Source organism: Hyla sarda, chromosome 10 (assembly GCF_029499605.1).
Source record: "Hyla sarda isolate aHylSar1 chromosome 10, aHylSar1.hap1, whole genome shotgun sequence".
In the NCBI taxonomy this organism is placed as follows: domain Eukaryota; kingdom Metazoa; phylum Chordata; class Amphibia; order Anura; family Hylidae; genus Hyla; species Hyla sarda.
In genome coordinates, this window is record NC_079198.1 from 123619970 (window position 1) to 123634961 (window position 14992).

The following is a 14992-nucleotide window of genomic DNA, read 5'->3' on the forward strand; positions in this document are numbered from 1 at the left end:
GGTTTTTAGCATCTTTCATTTACAAATCGGCATATCAAATAATCAGACAGATGTGGAGGGAAAGGCTCCTACACCCATAAAAATAAATAAGATACAGACACCAAAAAGTCACCAGAATAGGGAGAATACAGAAAGGCCGGATCGGATTGTGGCAGAAATTGTACACTACGGAGCTCAATGTAAATCTGTGTTACTTGCAGATTTCGCTGCAGATTCTCATCCTATTTCACTACAGTACAGTGAAAATCCAGAACTTCATCATGCTCATATTTCAACATGGAAAAATGTCTGCAGCAAGTGGATGGAACTTATACATTCCAATTTACCTGCTGCTTTAAAGCGGTACTCCACTGCCCCAGCGTTCAGAACATTTGGTTCTGAACAGTGGGTGCAGGCTGCGGGGTCGTGATGTCATGGACCCGCCCCCTCAATGCAAGTCTATGGGAGGGAGCATTGTGGCTGCCAGGTCCCCTCCCATAGACTTGCATTGAGGGGGCATAGTCGTGACATCACGAAGGGCGTGGACGTGGTGTCACAACCCACACCCACTGTTCAGAACAAAATGTTCAAACACTGGGGCAGTGGAGTACCCCTTCAATCCTCTGTAAATCTTATGTTCAAATCTGCAGGTAAAATCTCTGTCATTTCTGCCATGTTTGAATTTAGCTTTTAGCCGAAAAATGTTCCCAGTCCTAAGCAAAATGCAGTTCATGTGTTTGCTCATCAGTTCTGTGTATGAAGCAGCTGAACGAGCATTGTTCTCCTTAGGTATTGTCCTCCTAATGTTGAGCTTCATGTGATGCAAAGGAGGGCGAGATTCCATTCTTCATCCTTGCAAAATGTTTCTGGCCACGATCATTCGCATCACCTCATTGGTTCCTATTATTGGGGGGCAAAATATTCATTAGTGTTCAATCATCAAAGGGGTACTCCGGTGGAAAACTTTTTTTTAAATGAACTGGTGGCAGAAAGTTAAACAGATTTGTAAATTACTTCTATTAAAAAATCTTAATCCTTTCAGTACATTTTAGCAGCTGTTTGCTACAGGGGAAAATCTTTATTTTTTGACTGCTGACACCTGATGCCTGTATCAGGAACTGTCCAGAGCAGGAGAAAATCCTCATAGCAAACCTGTGCTGCTCTGGAAAGTTCCTGGCATGGACAGAGGTGTCAGCAGAGAGCACTGTGGACAAGACAAAAAAGAAATTCAAAAAGTAAAGAATTTCCTTTCTGCTAAAAAGTCTCAAAAGGATAAAGATTTTTTAATAGAAGTAATTTACAAATCTGTTTAACTTTCTGGCACCAGTTCATTTAAAAAAAAAAAAATAAATAAAGTAGACAGCAAAAAAAACATGCTATTTATTTTCTAATACCCAACCTCCATGTGAGAGCTGATCACTTGATATCACAGGTCCAATGCCAGGGCCAAATGTACAATATTGAACACTAGGGCAAGTGCCTAAGGTGGCATGAAGGAAAGGGCGGCAGCTTTATAAAATAATGTTTTTGATTCTGTTACTACTGCCCCCTAACACAGGAGCGCTGGATGATCATCAGCTACTTGATCCAATAGGCAGCTGCTGCCCAGGCCTCATAAGGAGACAAAAGGAGAATGGCCAAGGGGTACAAGAAGTAAGATGCTTAGAGGACACATTTTCATTTTTGTGTTTTTACTTTTTTCCTGCTTGTCTTTTAATAGCCATAATACTTTTTAGCCATACAGGAGCCTGTTTGTTGAAGGACCAATTCTACTTTGTAATGCCACACCATCAGGACAAAAAGTGCTTAAAGGGTACCTCTCATCAAAAAAACTTTTGATATATTATAGATTAATGTATGCAGAATAACTTTACAATTGCATGTTATTAAAAAATATGATTCTTTCTATTTAATTTTCCACTTTGAAGAAATGACCACTAGGGGTCTCCCTACCAGTCCTGGCAGCAAGCATTTCAGACTCATGCTGGAGTCCTAAACACTACGAGCTGCCAGTCTGCTTTGTTCACAAAGGAGAACACTCAGAGCTGTCAGCCGGCTTTGTTCACAGCCTGTTTGGCTGTGAACAAAGCAGGCAGGCAGCTCCGAGTGTTTAGGACTCCAGCATGAGTCAGAAATGCTTGCTGACAGGACTGATCGGGAAAAATACAATAGAAAGAAGCATATTTTTCATTAACATGCTATTGGAAAGTTATTCAACATTCATTAATCTAAAATATATCAAAAGTTTATTTGATGAGAGGTATCCTTTAAGGTAACACAAAATAGACACTGCTCAAAATCCTGCCGCTGTGCTGCTAAGAGATCCTGATGACAACACTTCCTGTTCTACTTTCTCAGGTGCAGTGTCTTTATGGGAATCTTATGTGGATCTACGTACCTCCTATGTCAATATCTACATCAGATAGGGCGTTTAAAAGTGTTCCGTATGTATATTTGGGGACATAACACTGCACCTTACAGAAATCAGAGGAGGACATGATATCTGAATCTCTGCCTTTATTTGTATGTGGTTTTGTACTCCATGTTAATGCATATGAAATCTTTGTTCACTGTGATCTGCAACACTCACCCTCAAGGATCTGGTGAACACGAATATCCCGAACAAACTGTTGAACAGCGTAATCCTTTAGGTAGCCATAACCCCCATGCATCTGCAGAGCCTGGTTACAGACCTATAGAAAAAAAAAGATAAGCAAATAGTATAATGAGTCAGATAGTGCTGATCCTGAGTAACATCCTGTAGAGCTGTACTCACTATTCTGCTGGTGAGGTCACTGTGTACATATATTACATTACTTATCCTGTACTGATCCTGAGTTATATCCTGTATTATACTCCAGAGCTGTACTCACTATTCTGCTGGTGGGGTCACTGTGTACATACATTACATTACTTATCCTGTACTGATCCTGAGTTATATCCTGTATTATACTCCAGAGCTGTACTCACTATTCTGCTGGTGAGGTCACTGTGTACATACATTACATTACTTATCCTGTACTGACCCTGAGTTATATCCTGTATTTTACTCCAGAGTTGTACTCACTATTCTGCTGGTGGGGTCACTGTGTACATACATTACATTACTTATCCTGTACTGATCCTGAGTTATATCCTGTATTATACTCCAGAGCTGTACTCACTATTCTGCTGGTGAGGTCACTGTGTACATACATTACATTACTTATCCTGTACTGATCCTGAGTTATATCCTGTATTTTACTCCAGAGTTGTACTCACTATTCTGCTGGTGGGGTCACTGTGTACATACATTACATTACTTATCCTGTACTGATCCTGAGTTATATCCTGTATTATACTCCAGAGCAGTACTCACTATTCTCCTGGTGGGTTCACTGTGTACATACATTACAGTACTTATCCTGTACTGATCCTGAGTTATTTCCTGTATTATACCCCAGAGCTGTACTCACTATTCTGCTGGTGAGGTCACTGTGTACATACATTACATTACTTATCCTGTACTGATCCTGAGTTATATCCGGTATTATACTCCAGAGCTGCAATCACTATTCTGCTGGTGAGGTCACTGTGTACATACATTTCATTACATATCCTGTACTGATCCTGAGTTATATCCTGTATTGTACTCCAGAGCTGTACTCACTATTGCAGGTGCACGTATCCCTTTGTGTCCTTTGCTCACCTTAAAACATTCATCTGTAGCATATAATTTTGCCATAGCGCAGAGTGTTGCCGCATCGCTGTATCCATCCTGCAGAGCTTGAGCAGCATGGCGTACGATAAGACGTGCCGTTACCAGCTGTGTCGCCATCTCGGCTAGTCGGAATTGTAGATACTGAGATGAAAATGAAAAATCATATGTATTACTATTAATAATAAAAAAGAGGGATTACAATATAGAATGTAGATGTGAAGATTATTAAACTGTAACGTTATACTGTTACCTGATTATTAGCCAGGGGCTCTCCAAACTGTTTCCGCACAGAGAGGTGATCTCGAGAAAGTAATACTGAGGCGTGGGCTGCTCCGAGTGAACAGGATGCTGGAATAAAACTCCAAAAGTCCATAAATAGAGGCAAAGCTGTCCACATGACAGCACATCACTTCCCATGCCAACAATGACATGATACATGGTGAATACTTTAGAACAGATCACTGTACATTCATTATCAACCTGCTATCTTATGGGGCCGAATAGGTCATGGAAATCCAAGGGGTTAGAGCTCAGACGCAATTGCTATGCATAAAACCCCCTTTTTTGGGGAAAAAAGCCACCGCAGTTTTGGAGCCAAAGTCAGTGATGAAGAAGAAGTATAAATCCTTTCTTAAAGGGGTACTCCGGTGGAAAACTTATTTTTTTTAATTTAAATAAATTGGTGCCTGAAAGTTTAATAGATTTGTAAATTACTTCTATAAAAAAAAATCTTAATCCTTCCAGTACTTAATAGCTCCTGAATACTACAGAGGAAATTATTTTCTTTTTGGAACACAGAGCTCTCTGCTGACATCATGACCACAGTGCTCTCTGCTAACACCTCTGTCCATTTTAAGAACTGTCCAGAGTAGGAAAAAATCCCCATAGCAAACATATGCTGCTCTGGTCAGTTCCTAAAATGGACAGAGATGTCAGTAGAGAGCACTGTGCTCGTGATTCAGCAGAGAGCTCTGTGGTCCAAAAAGAAAAGAATTTCGTCTGTAGTATTCAGCAGCTAATAACTGCTGGAAGGATTAAGATTTTATAAATCTTAATTTATAAATCTGTTTAACGTTCTGGCACCAGTTGATTTAATTAAAAAAAAGTTTTCCAATGGAGTACCCATTTAAAAGGGGTACTCCGCTGCTCAGTGTTGGGAACAAAATGTTCCGAACGCTTAGAGCAGGCGGCTCGTGACGTCATGGCCTCGCCCCCTCAATGTAAGCCCCCTCCCATAGACTTGCATTGAGGGGGTGGGGTGTGACGTCACAAGGGGGCGTGGTCTTGAAGTCTCGAGCCCCCGGCATCGGCTCTATGCGTCCAGAACATTTTGTTCCGAACCCTGAGTGGCGAAGTACCCCTTTAATACTTTCAGTTCCTACTGGATCCACCTCTGACTTTGGCTCAAAAACAGCAGTGGCAGCATTCCAAAAAAACGCCATGTAGAATCCAGCCTTAGGCTGGGTTCACACCACGTTTTTGCAATACAGTTCCCGTGTCAGGTTTTTGATAAAAAATGGATTACTCAAAACCCGACTAAACTGTATCAAAATGTGTGTACAAATTTTAATCCGTATACGGTTTGAAAAATGATGTCCGGTTGCATCCGTTTTTTAAGAAAAAAACCTATACGTTTTTAACTTTTCACTCCATTATGAATAAAGTTTACTTGTTTGATTGAAATTCCAAGAAAAAAAACTGTGCAAAGTCAAAAACCGTATGGTGAAAACCAGATGGAACCGTACGCACATACAGTTCTGTACGGTTCCCATTGACTCCCATGTAAAAAATAACATATACGTTTCAATACGGTTTTTCACCCGGACTAAAACCCATGGTAGGCTACGGTTTGGGGTACAGGGAAAAAAAAACGGACAAAACCGTACAAGACGCAAAAGGGATGCAACCAGATGCATCTATTGGCATATGGTTTTCAATATGGTTCCGTACGGTTTTCAAATTGAAAACGTATACAGGAACTGTATTGCAAAAACGTGGTGTGAACCCGGCCTTATAGCTTTCTCACCGCACAGTACAGACCTATAACCTCTTACCTATGTTTATCCTTCCACCATTCAGTCCTTTCATTGCTATCGCGAAGCCTTGACCTTCCTCGCCGAGTCGGTTTCTTACCGGAACAATACAGTCCTCGAATATCACTGCCCGAGTTGGCTGAGAGTTCCACCCGACCTGTGACAGACATTATTGATGTCACAGGGTGAGTACAGTGATGTCACGCAATCTGTGTAGCAATGGTGATGTCACAGGTTGAGTGCAGTGAGGTCATGCAGTCTAGGTTGTAGATCAGTCTGTGATTGGATGGTGATGTCACAGGGTCAGAGGTCAGAGTCAGTATAACATGTTAGTGATTGGATGCTCACACTATACCAGGGCCACAATCAGCAGACTAAGTCCTAGGAATACCAATTTAAGGGGTACTCCACCCCTAGACATCTTATCCCCTATCAAGGGACCCCTGCGAAATCGCCTGCAGCACCCACATTCACCAGCTGCATGGAGCGAAGAATGCTCCGTGGCTGATGACGGGCGATACAGGGGCCAGAGTACCGTGACATCACAGCCCCGCCCCCATGTGATGTCACGACCCGCTCCCTCCCATAGACTTGCATTGAGGCAGGGTGTGACATCACGAGGGGGCATGGCTGGTGAACGGGGGTGCTGCAGGAGAGATGGCGGGGGTTCCCAGCAATCAGACATCTTATCCCCTATCCTTTGGATAGGGGATAAAGATGTCTAGGGGCGGAGTACCCCTTTAATTCTAACTACTTTGCTTACAGATCGTTTTTTAAATTCCATCTCACCTTTTTTTCTTTCTTTCCAAAGCTGAGCCCCGGTGTCCCTTTCTCCACCACCAGGCAGGAGATGCCCCGAGACCCACTGCCTCCTGTCCTACACATCACTACATATACATCTGTGTCTCCACCACCGCTGATAAACGCCTGGAAAAGAGAGAGAGAGTGAGAGTGAGAGTGAGAGTGAGAGAGAGTGAGAGTGTGAGTGTGAGTGTGAGAGAGAGAGAGAGTGAGAGAGAGAGTGAGAGTGAGAGTGTGAGTGTGTGTGTGTGAGAGAGAGAGAGAGAGAGAGTGAGAGAGTGAGAGAGAGAGAGAGAGAGAGAGTGAGAGTGTGTGTGTGAGAGAGAGAGAGAGAGAGAGTGAGTGTGAGTGTGAGTGTGTGTGTGTGTGAGAGAGAGAGAGAGAGAGAGAGTGAGAGAGTGAGAGAGTGAGAGAGAGAGAGAGTGAGAGAGAGAGTGAGAGAGAGAGTGAGAGAGAGAGTGTGAGTGAGTGAGTGTGAGAGAGAGAGAGAGTGAGAGAGTGTGAGTGAGTGTGAGAGAGAGAGTGAGAGAGAGTGTGAGTGAGTGTGAGAGAGAGTGTGAGTGAGAGAGAGAGAGTGTGAGTGAGTGTGAGAGACAGAGTGTGAGTGAGTGTGAGAGAGAGAGAGTGAAAGTGAGAGAGAGAGTGAGAGAGGAGAGTCAGGACAAGCTGCACCCTCTATGAAACATGAAAAATTATCAGCATTTATGTTACGGCTTAAATAACAAGCATCATGTAAAAAAACATTCTTTTCATGATACTTGTCTTTTAACTTGACTCAAAACCAGACCACTAAAATGTGATATACAGTGATCCCTCAACTTACAATGGCCTCAACATACAATAGTTTCAACATACAATGGTCTTTTCTGGACCATTTTAACTTGAAACTAGACTCAACATACAATGCTATGGAATCTGCGAAATGTGTCAATGGGTGGAAGAACCGACCAATCAGAATGGACATTTCATTGGTAAAACCCCTGTATTACTGAAGTGCATGCACTGACTGCTGTCTGGTAGCGCCCCCTACAGTACAGGGAGGTATTACATGTTCTGTACTCTTTACCTGTATTACTGAAGTGCATGCACTGACTGCTGTCTGGTAGCTCCTCCTACAGTTATTACATGTTCTGTACTCTTTACCTGTATTACTGAAGTGCATGTACTGACTGGTGTTTGGTAGTGCCCCCTACAGTACAGGGAGGTATTACATGTTCTATACTACCCTTTACCTGTATTACTGAAGTGTATGCACTGACTGGTGTCTGGTAGCGCCCCCTACAGTACAGAGAAGTACTACATGCTCTGTACTACTCTTTACCTTTGCCAGGGTTAGCTGCTCCTTTGGACACCAGGTGAGGGCGGCTCCATTTTAATTATTTTTTTTTTAGGACATTGCGTGTTCTGTACAGGACCCTGAAGAAGCTCCTGTCCTTTAAACAGACCAGTGTTTCCCAACCAGGGTTCCTCCAGCTGTTACGAAACTACAACTACCAGCATGCCCGGACAGCCGAAGGCTGTCCGGGCATGCTGGGGGTTGTAGTTTTGCAACATCTGGAGGCACCCTGGTTGGGAAACATTTAAATAGACAGTTATTTACAGCTCCCAGAAGATCTTTCTTACTTTTATATGTACGATTTTGCTTTATCTCTATTAGTTATCTACTTATTTTTCTTTAATCCTCCCCTTTTCCAATTTTCGGATGACATTTTGGTGGCTTCAGAACCAATTACCAGGTTTCCATAGAGTTATGCTTTCAACATACGATGGTTTCAACATACAATGGTCGTCCTGGAACCGATTCATATTGTAACTTGAGGGATTACTGCATCTCACAATTCTAATGTCACTGGACACTGAGATACAGGCAGCTATTTGCAGCACATCACAGCGCTACTTTAGGGGAAAGAAAATCCTCACTGACCACAGTCCTCCCTCCATGTCACAGTAGCCGCTCAGTGTGAGGATAAAGCATAAAGCCACTTATATCTCAGCATCCGGGAACCCAGGAATATGAACACATGAGTCTGTAGGATAGTGGAGAGATCTGCGGTAAGACTGGGCTTTATGGGAGACACCTTAGATCCGTTCAAGATGTAGTGATCACCATCTCGTTTTGCGGACGTCAGCAAAGAAGCCGCATCACTTCCACTACCTGTAAAAACATAAAAGGTGAATGCAGGGTATAGTTCTAACAATAGGAAGAATGATATCCAACAGTTATCATGTGATCAGACCTCACCTGGCTCTGTCAGACAGTAAGACGCAAACTTCTCCATACTGCAGAGAGGGGGACAGAATCGATGTCTTTGCTCGTCGTTCCCAAATGTATCGATCATCCAAACGCACATACTGCAAACGTGGGAACAGGATGGATATGTTAGATTTGTAAATAATAAGTATAGGAGACACATGACATACAAATACTATTGCTTATCAGAGAATGATACATATCATTCTCTGATAATCAATAGTCTATATATATTATTAAAGGGGTATTCCAGGATAAAACTTTTTTTTATATATATATATCTCTATATCAACTGGCTCCAGAAAGTTAAACAGATTTGTAAATTACTTCTATTAAAAAAAATCTTAATCCTTTCAATAATTATCAGCTGCTGAAGTGGAGTTGTTCTTTTCTGTCTGGCAACAGTGCTCTCTGCTGACATCTCTGCTTGTCTCGGGAACTGCACAGGAGTAGAAGAGGTTTGCTATGGGGATTTGCTTCTAAACTGGGCGGTTCCCGAGACAGGTGTCACCACAGAGCACTTAGACAGAAAAGAACAACTCAACTTCCTCAGCTCATAAGTACTGAAAGGATTAAGATTTTTCTTAATAGAAGTAATTTACAAATCTGTTTAACTTTCTAGAGGTTGATATATAAAAAAAAGTTTTTTCCTGGATAACACCTTTAAGTACCGTATTTTTCGCCCTATAGAACGCACCGGCATATAAGACGCACCCTATTTTAACCTGTTCAGGACCCATGACGTATGCATACGTCTTCACACCCTGGGTCTTAAGGACCCATGCCGTATGCATACGTCATGTCTTTTCCTGGTCTCCGCCGCTCACCCGGCGGAGATCGGAAGCGGATCCCTGCTGAAATCCTTCAGCAGGGATCCAGGGCAAACGCCGAGGGGGGCCATGTAGGCCCCCCATGTCGGCGATCGCCGCAAATCGCAAGGGAAATCGCCCTTGCGATCTGCGGCGATACCTGGCTGATCGGGTCTCTGGGACCCGACCGCCCGGTAATTTCGCATGATCCCGGCTGTCACAGACAGCCAGGACCATGCTAACGTATAGGAGCGAGGTGGCAAGCCGGCCACCTCCTCCTATACCCTGCGATCTGTCGGTTAGTTAACCGACCAATCGCAGGAGGGGGGGGTTCCTTCCTCCCGTCCTGCCCGGCCCATGAAAGTCCGGAGAGGACGGGAGGAAGACCGGAGGACGCGGCGGGGGACGGGGGAGTGCTGGGGACCGGCCCCGGTACTTACCTCGTCCCTGAAGACCCGGATCCCGGCGGGGAAGATGGCGGCGACAGGTGAGTAGATCTTCAGCCGCGGTCGGGCCCTTTACAGCAATGCACGTCGCCGTAAAGCGACATGCATTGCTGTATTGGGACCCTGTATACTACAACTCCCAGCATGCCCAGACAGCCCTTGGTGTCTGGGCATGCTGGGAGTTGCAGTTTTGCAACATCTGGAGGTCTACAGTTTGGAGACCACTGTGCCCTTCCAGATGTTGCAAAACTACACATTCTCAGCATGCCCTTACTGTCCAGGCATACTGGGAGTTGTAGTTTTGCAACATCTGGAAGGGCACAGATTGAGAACCACTGTATTAGTGGTCTGCAAACTGTAGTCCTCCAGATGTTGCAAACTACAACTCCAAGCATGATGGGAGTTGTAGTTCGGCAACATCTGGCTCTAAAGATGTTGCCGAACTACTACTCCCAGCATGCCTGAGAATGTTTGGGAGTTGTGGTTTTGCAACAACTGGAGGCACACTGGTTGGGAAACATTGTCTGTTTCCTAACTCAGTGTTTCCCAACCCGTGTGCCTCCAGCTGTTGCAAAACTATAACTACCAGCATGCACTGATAGACTGTGCATGCTGGGAGTTGTAGTTTTGCAACAGCTGGAGGTCCCCCCTTGTGAATGTACAGGGTACATTCACATGGGCAGGGGGCTTACAGTGAGTATCAGGCTGCAAGTTTGCGATGCAGCAAATTTTGCGCGGCAGCTCAAACTCGCAGCGGGAAACTTGCTGTAATCCCCCCTGCCCGTGTGACTGTACCCTAAAAACACTACACTACACTAATACAAAATAAAATAAAAAGTAAAAAACACTACATATACACATACCCCTACACAGCCCCCCTCCCTCCCCAATAAAAATGAAAAATGTCTGGTACGCCACGGTTTTCAAAATGGAGCCTCCAGCTGTTGCAAAACAACAACTCCCAGTATTGCCGGACAGCCGTTGACTGTCCAAGCATGCTGGGAGTTTTGCAACAGCTGGAGGGACCCTGTTTTGGAATCACTGGCGTAGAATACCCCTATGTCCACCCCAATGCAAATCCCTAATTCAGGCCTCAAATGCGCATGGCGCTCTCACTTCGGAGCCCTGTCGTATTTCAAGGCAACAGTTTTGGGACACATATGGGGTATCGCCGTACTCGGGAGAAATTGCCTTACAAATTTTGGGGGGCTTTTTCTCCTTTCACCCCTTATGAAAAGGTGAAATTGGGGTCTACACCAGCATGTTAGTGTAAAAAAAAAATTTTTTTTTACACTAACATGCTGGTGTTGCCCTATACTTTTAATTTTGACAAGAGGTAAAAGGGAAAAAAGCCCCCCACAATTTGTAATGCAACATATGTGGGCGCAAAGTGCTCTGGGGGCGCACAACAAGGCTCAGAAGGGAGAGTGCACCATGTACATTTGAGGTGATTTGCACAGGGGTGGCTGATTGTTACAGCGGTTTTGACAAACGCAAAAAAAAAAAAAAAAAAAAAAAACACATGTGACCCCATTTCGGAAACTACACCCCTCACGGAATGTAATGAGGGGTGCAGTGAGAATATACACCCCACTGGTGTCTGACAAATCTTTGGAGCAATGGGCTGTGCAAATAAAAAATTTTGTACAGCCCACTGTTCCAAAGATCTGACAGACACCAGTGGGGGGTAAATGCTCACTGTACCCCTTGTTACGTTCCTCAAGGGGTCTAGTTTCCAAAATGGTATGGCATGTGGGTATTTTTTGTTGTCCTGGCACCATAGGGGCTTCCTAAATGCGACATGCCCCCGAGAAAATTAGCTCTCAAAAAGCCAAATATGACTCCTTCTCTTCTGAGCATTGTAGTTCGCCCATAGTGCACTTCATGTCAACTTATGGGGTACCTCCATACTCAGAAGAGATGGGGTTACAAATTTTGGGGGCTATTTTCTGCTATTAACCCTTGCAAAAATGTGAAATTTGGGGGGAAGCACACATTTTATTGAAATTTTTTTTTAATGTTTTTACATATGCAAAAGTCGTGAAACACCTGTGGGGTATTAAGGCTCACTTTATTCCAGTTTACGTTCCTCAAGGGGTCTAGTTTCCAAAATGGTATGCCATGTGTTTTTTTTTTCCTGTTCTGGCACCATAGGGGCTTCCTAAATGCAACATTTCAGAAAAACGTACGCTCCAAAATCCCCTTGTCGCTCCTTCCCTTCTGAGCCCTCTTCTGAGCCCTCCACTTTACATAGACATATGAGGTATGTGCTTAGTTAAGAGAAATTGGGCTACAAATATAAGTATACATTTTCTCCTTTTACCCCTTGTAAAAATTCAAAAATTGGGTCTACAAGAACATGCGAGTGTAAAAAATGGAAATTGTGAATTTTCTCCACTTTGCTGCTATTCCTGTGAAACACCTAAAGGGTTAAAATGCTGACTGAATGTCATTTTGAATATTTTGGGGGGGTGCAGTTTTTATAATGGGGTCATTTGTGGGGTATTTCTAAGATGAAGACCCTTCAAATCCACTTCAAACCTGAACTGGTCCCCGAAAAATTGTGATTTTGGAAATTTTGTGAAAAATTGTAAAATTGCTGCTGAACTTTGAAGCCCTCTGGTGTCTTCCAAAAGTAAAAACTTGTCAATTTTATGATGCAAATATAAAGTAGACATATTGTATATGTGAATAAAATAAAATAATATTTGGAATATCCATTTTAATTACAAGCAGAGAGCTTCAAAGTTAGAAAAATGCAACATTTTCAAATTTTTCAATAAATTTTGGGATTTTTCACCAAGAAAGGATGCAAGTTACCAAAAAATTTTACCACTAAGTTAAAGTAGAATATGTCACGAAAAAACAATCTCGGAATCAGAATGATAACTAAAAGCATTCCAGAGTTATTAATGTTTAAAGTGACAGTGGTCAGATGTGCAAAAAATGGCCGGGTCCTAAGGTGTAAAATGGCCTGGTCCTTAAGGGGTTAAAAGGTGCAAAATCTAGAATAAAAAAGATTCTGCACCTAACAGTGATCTTCAACCTGCGGACCTCTGTTGGCTGTCCGGGCATGCTGGGAGTTGTAGTTTTGCAACATCTGGAGGTCCGCATGTTGAAGACCACTGGATAGGAGGTAATACTCACCTGTCCCCGCCGTTCCGGATCTGTCACCGCTGCCCTGGATGTCGCTCCATCGCTGTCACCACGTGCTCGTGGTGTCCCCCAAGATCCACGCTCTCCGTTGCCGTCATCACGTCGCTACGCACTCTGCTCCTATTAGATGACGGGACGGCGTGCGCGATGACATGATAACGACGAAGGAGAGCGCCGGCCATGCAGGGGATCCCGGCACGGAGCAGACACCGAGGAGTCAGGTAAGGTCCCTCCCGTGTCCTGTAAGCCGTTTGGGACGCCACGATTTCACTGCGGCGGTCCCGAACAGCCCGACTGAGCAGCCGGGTTAGGGTTATTTTCGCTTCAGACACGGCGGTCAGCTTTGAAGGGTTAATACATGTCCTGTATTAGCGGCAGGTCCCAGCAGTTGACACCTGTCTCGGGAAACGCCCAGTTTAGAAGCAAATCCCCATAGCAAACCTCTTCTAAACTGGACAGTTCCCGAGACAGGTGTCATCAGAGAGGATTTAGACAGAAAAGAACAACCTTAACTTCAGAAGCTCATAAGTACTGAAAGGATTAAGATTTTTTAATAGAAGTAATTTACAAATCTGTTTAACTTTCTGGAGCCAGTTGATATATATAAAAAAGTTTTTTTCCTGGATAACCCCTTTAATAACCCATCCACACTGCTGAATCAAAATTTAAATTGTACCGGCAGAAATAGGCAGAATTGTTTTCAATGGGAATCTGCTACTCTGTGCGCACTGCTAAATTGCCACAGCAAAATTTTGATGTCTGAATGGGAATCAACATGTTGTTTAGGCGGAATTCAGCAGAAAAATCCTATAGAAGTCTTCAGTCCAAAATCAGTTGTGTGAGCGGAATAGTGTAGGAATTACAGCAGAAATTCTGTCCTTAATTTCAGGACAGAATTTATTAAACCAGCCCACTGGAGTTAGTTCTAGCCCAAAAAAAAAAAAAACACTCATTCTCCATCCATTTTTTTACTTGGCTGCAATTTTCAGTCTCTTGTCTTTTCCTGCTGGTACTGTCTGGTCCAAAACGGTAAGTACTAGGGATCGACCGATTATCGGTATGGCCGATATTATCGGCCGATAATCACGATTTTGGGCATTATCGGTATCGGCAATTATCTTGCCGATAAGCCGATAATGCCCAGCCCCCCGCACCGCACCGCCACCCCCTCGACCCGCCGCACCGCACCTCCGACCCACCGCACTGCGTCGCACCCCCCACCGTGATGCTAGGCGGTATACCGGTATGGATTTTTTCCCATACCGCTATACCGGTCGGGCCCCACCCTCCGAGTGAATAAAAAAATGTAACTTACCCGTAATGGGGGTGGTCCAGGCCATCCTTCCTTCATGTAGTGTCCGGGGGCGTTCCGGGTGGAGGGTGGTCCGGTCCGGCCTGTCCTTCTTCTCCCATGGTCTTCTTCTCCACTCCGGGCAGGCTCCGGCCTAGTACGCTGCATAGACGCCGCTACGCCGTGACGTCAGGTGCGTCGCTGCGCACGGGCGTCACTGCGCAATGGCGTCTATGCAGCGTACTAGGCCGGAGCCTGCCCGGAGTGGAGAAGAGGCCCGCCAGAGAAGAAGGACAGCCCGGACCGGACCACCCTCCACCCGGAACGCCCCCGGACACTACAGGAACGATGGATGGATGGCCCAGAGCACCCTGGCAGGTAGGGGAGAGAAGCGGGTGGTGGCGGCGGCAGTCTATGGCCCCGCAAAAGCCACTGCAGATCATTGATTTAAAGCGCCCGCTTTAAATCAATGATCTGCAGCGGTGTCGCAGGGGGTTAAATAGCCGATAACTTATACCGGAATATC

At 44.4% G+C, this 14992-nt stretch overlaps 1 protein-coding gene across 2 annotated transcripts in view; it reads right to left on the reverse strand.

Moving 5' to 3' along the window:
* ACAD8 (acyl-CoA dehydrogenase family member 8) overlaps positions 1-14992 on the reverse strand; it is a 19077-nt gene continuing 4085 nt past the window's right edge. For both annotated transcript variants that reach the window (XM_056543930.1, XM_056543931.1), the window contains exons 4-11: positions 8756-8865; positions 8592-8668; positions 6502-6639; positions 5734-5869; positions 3930-4027; positions 3668-3820; positions 2570-2672; positions 1-879 (exon numbers count right to left, since the gene is read on the reverse strand). In XM_056543930.1, the coding sequence (XP_056399905.1) occupies positions 827-879; positions 2570-2672; positions 3668-3820; positions 3930-4027; positions 5734-5869; positions 6502-6639; positions 8592-8668; positions 8756-8865 (868 nt within the window). In that variant the 3' untranslated portion in view covers positions 1-826. The remainder of the gene's footprint in view (positions 880-2569; positions 2673-3667; positions 3821-3929; positions 4028-5733; positions 5870-6501; positions 6640-8591; positions 8669-8755; positions 8866-14992) is intronic.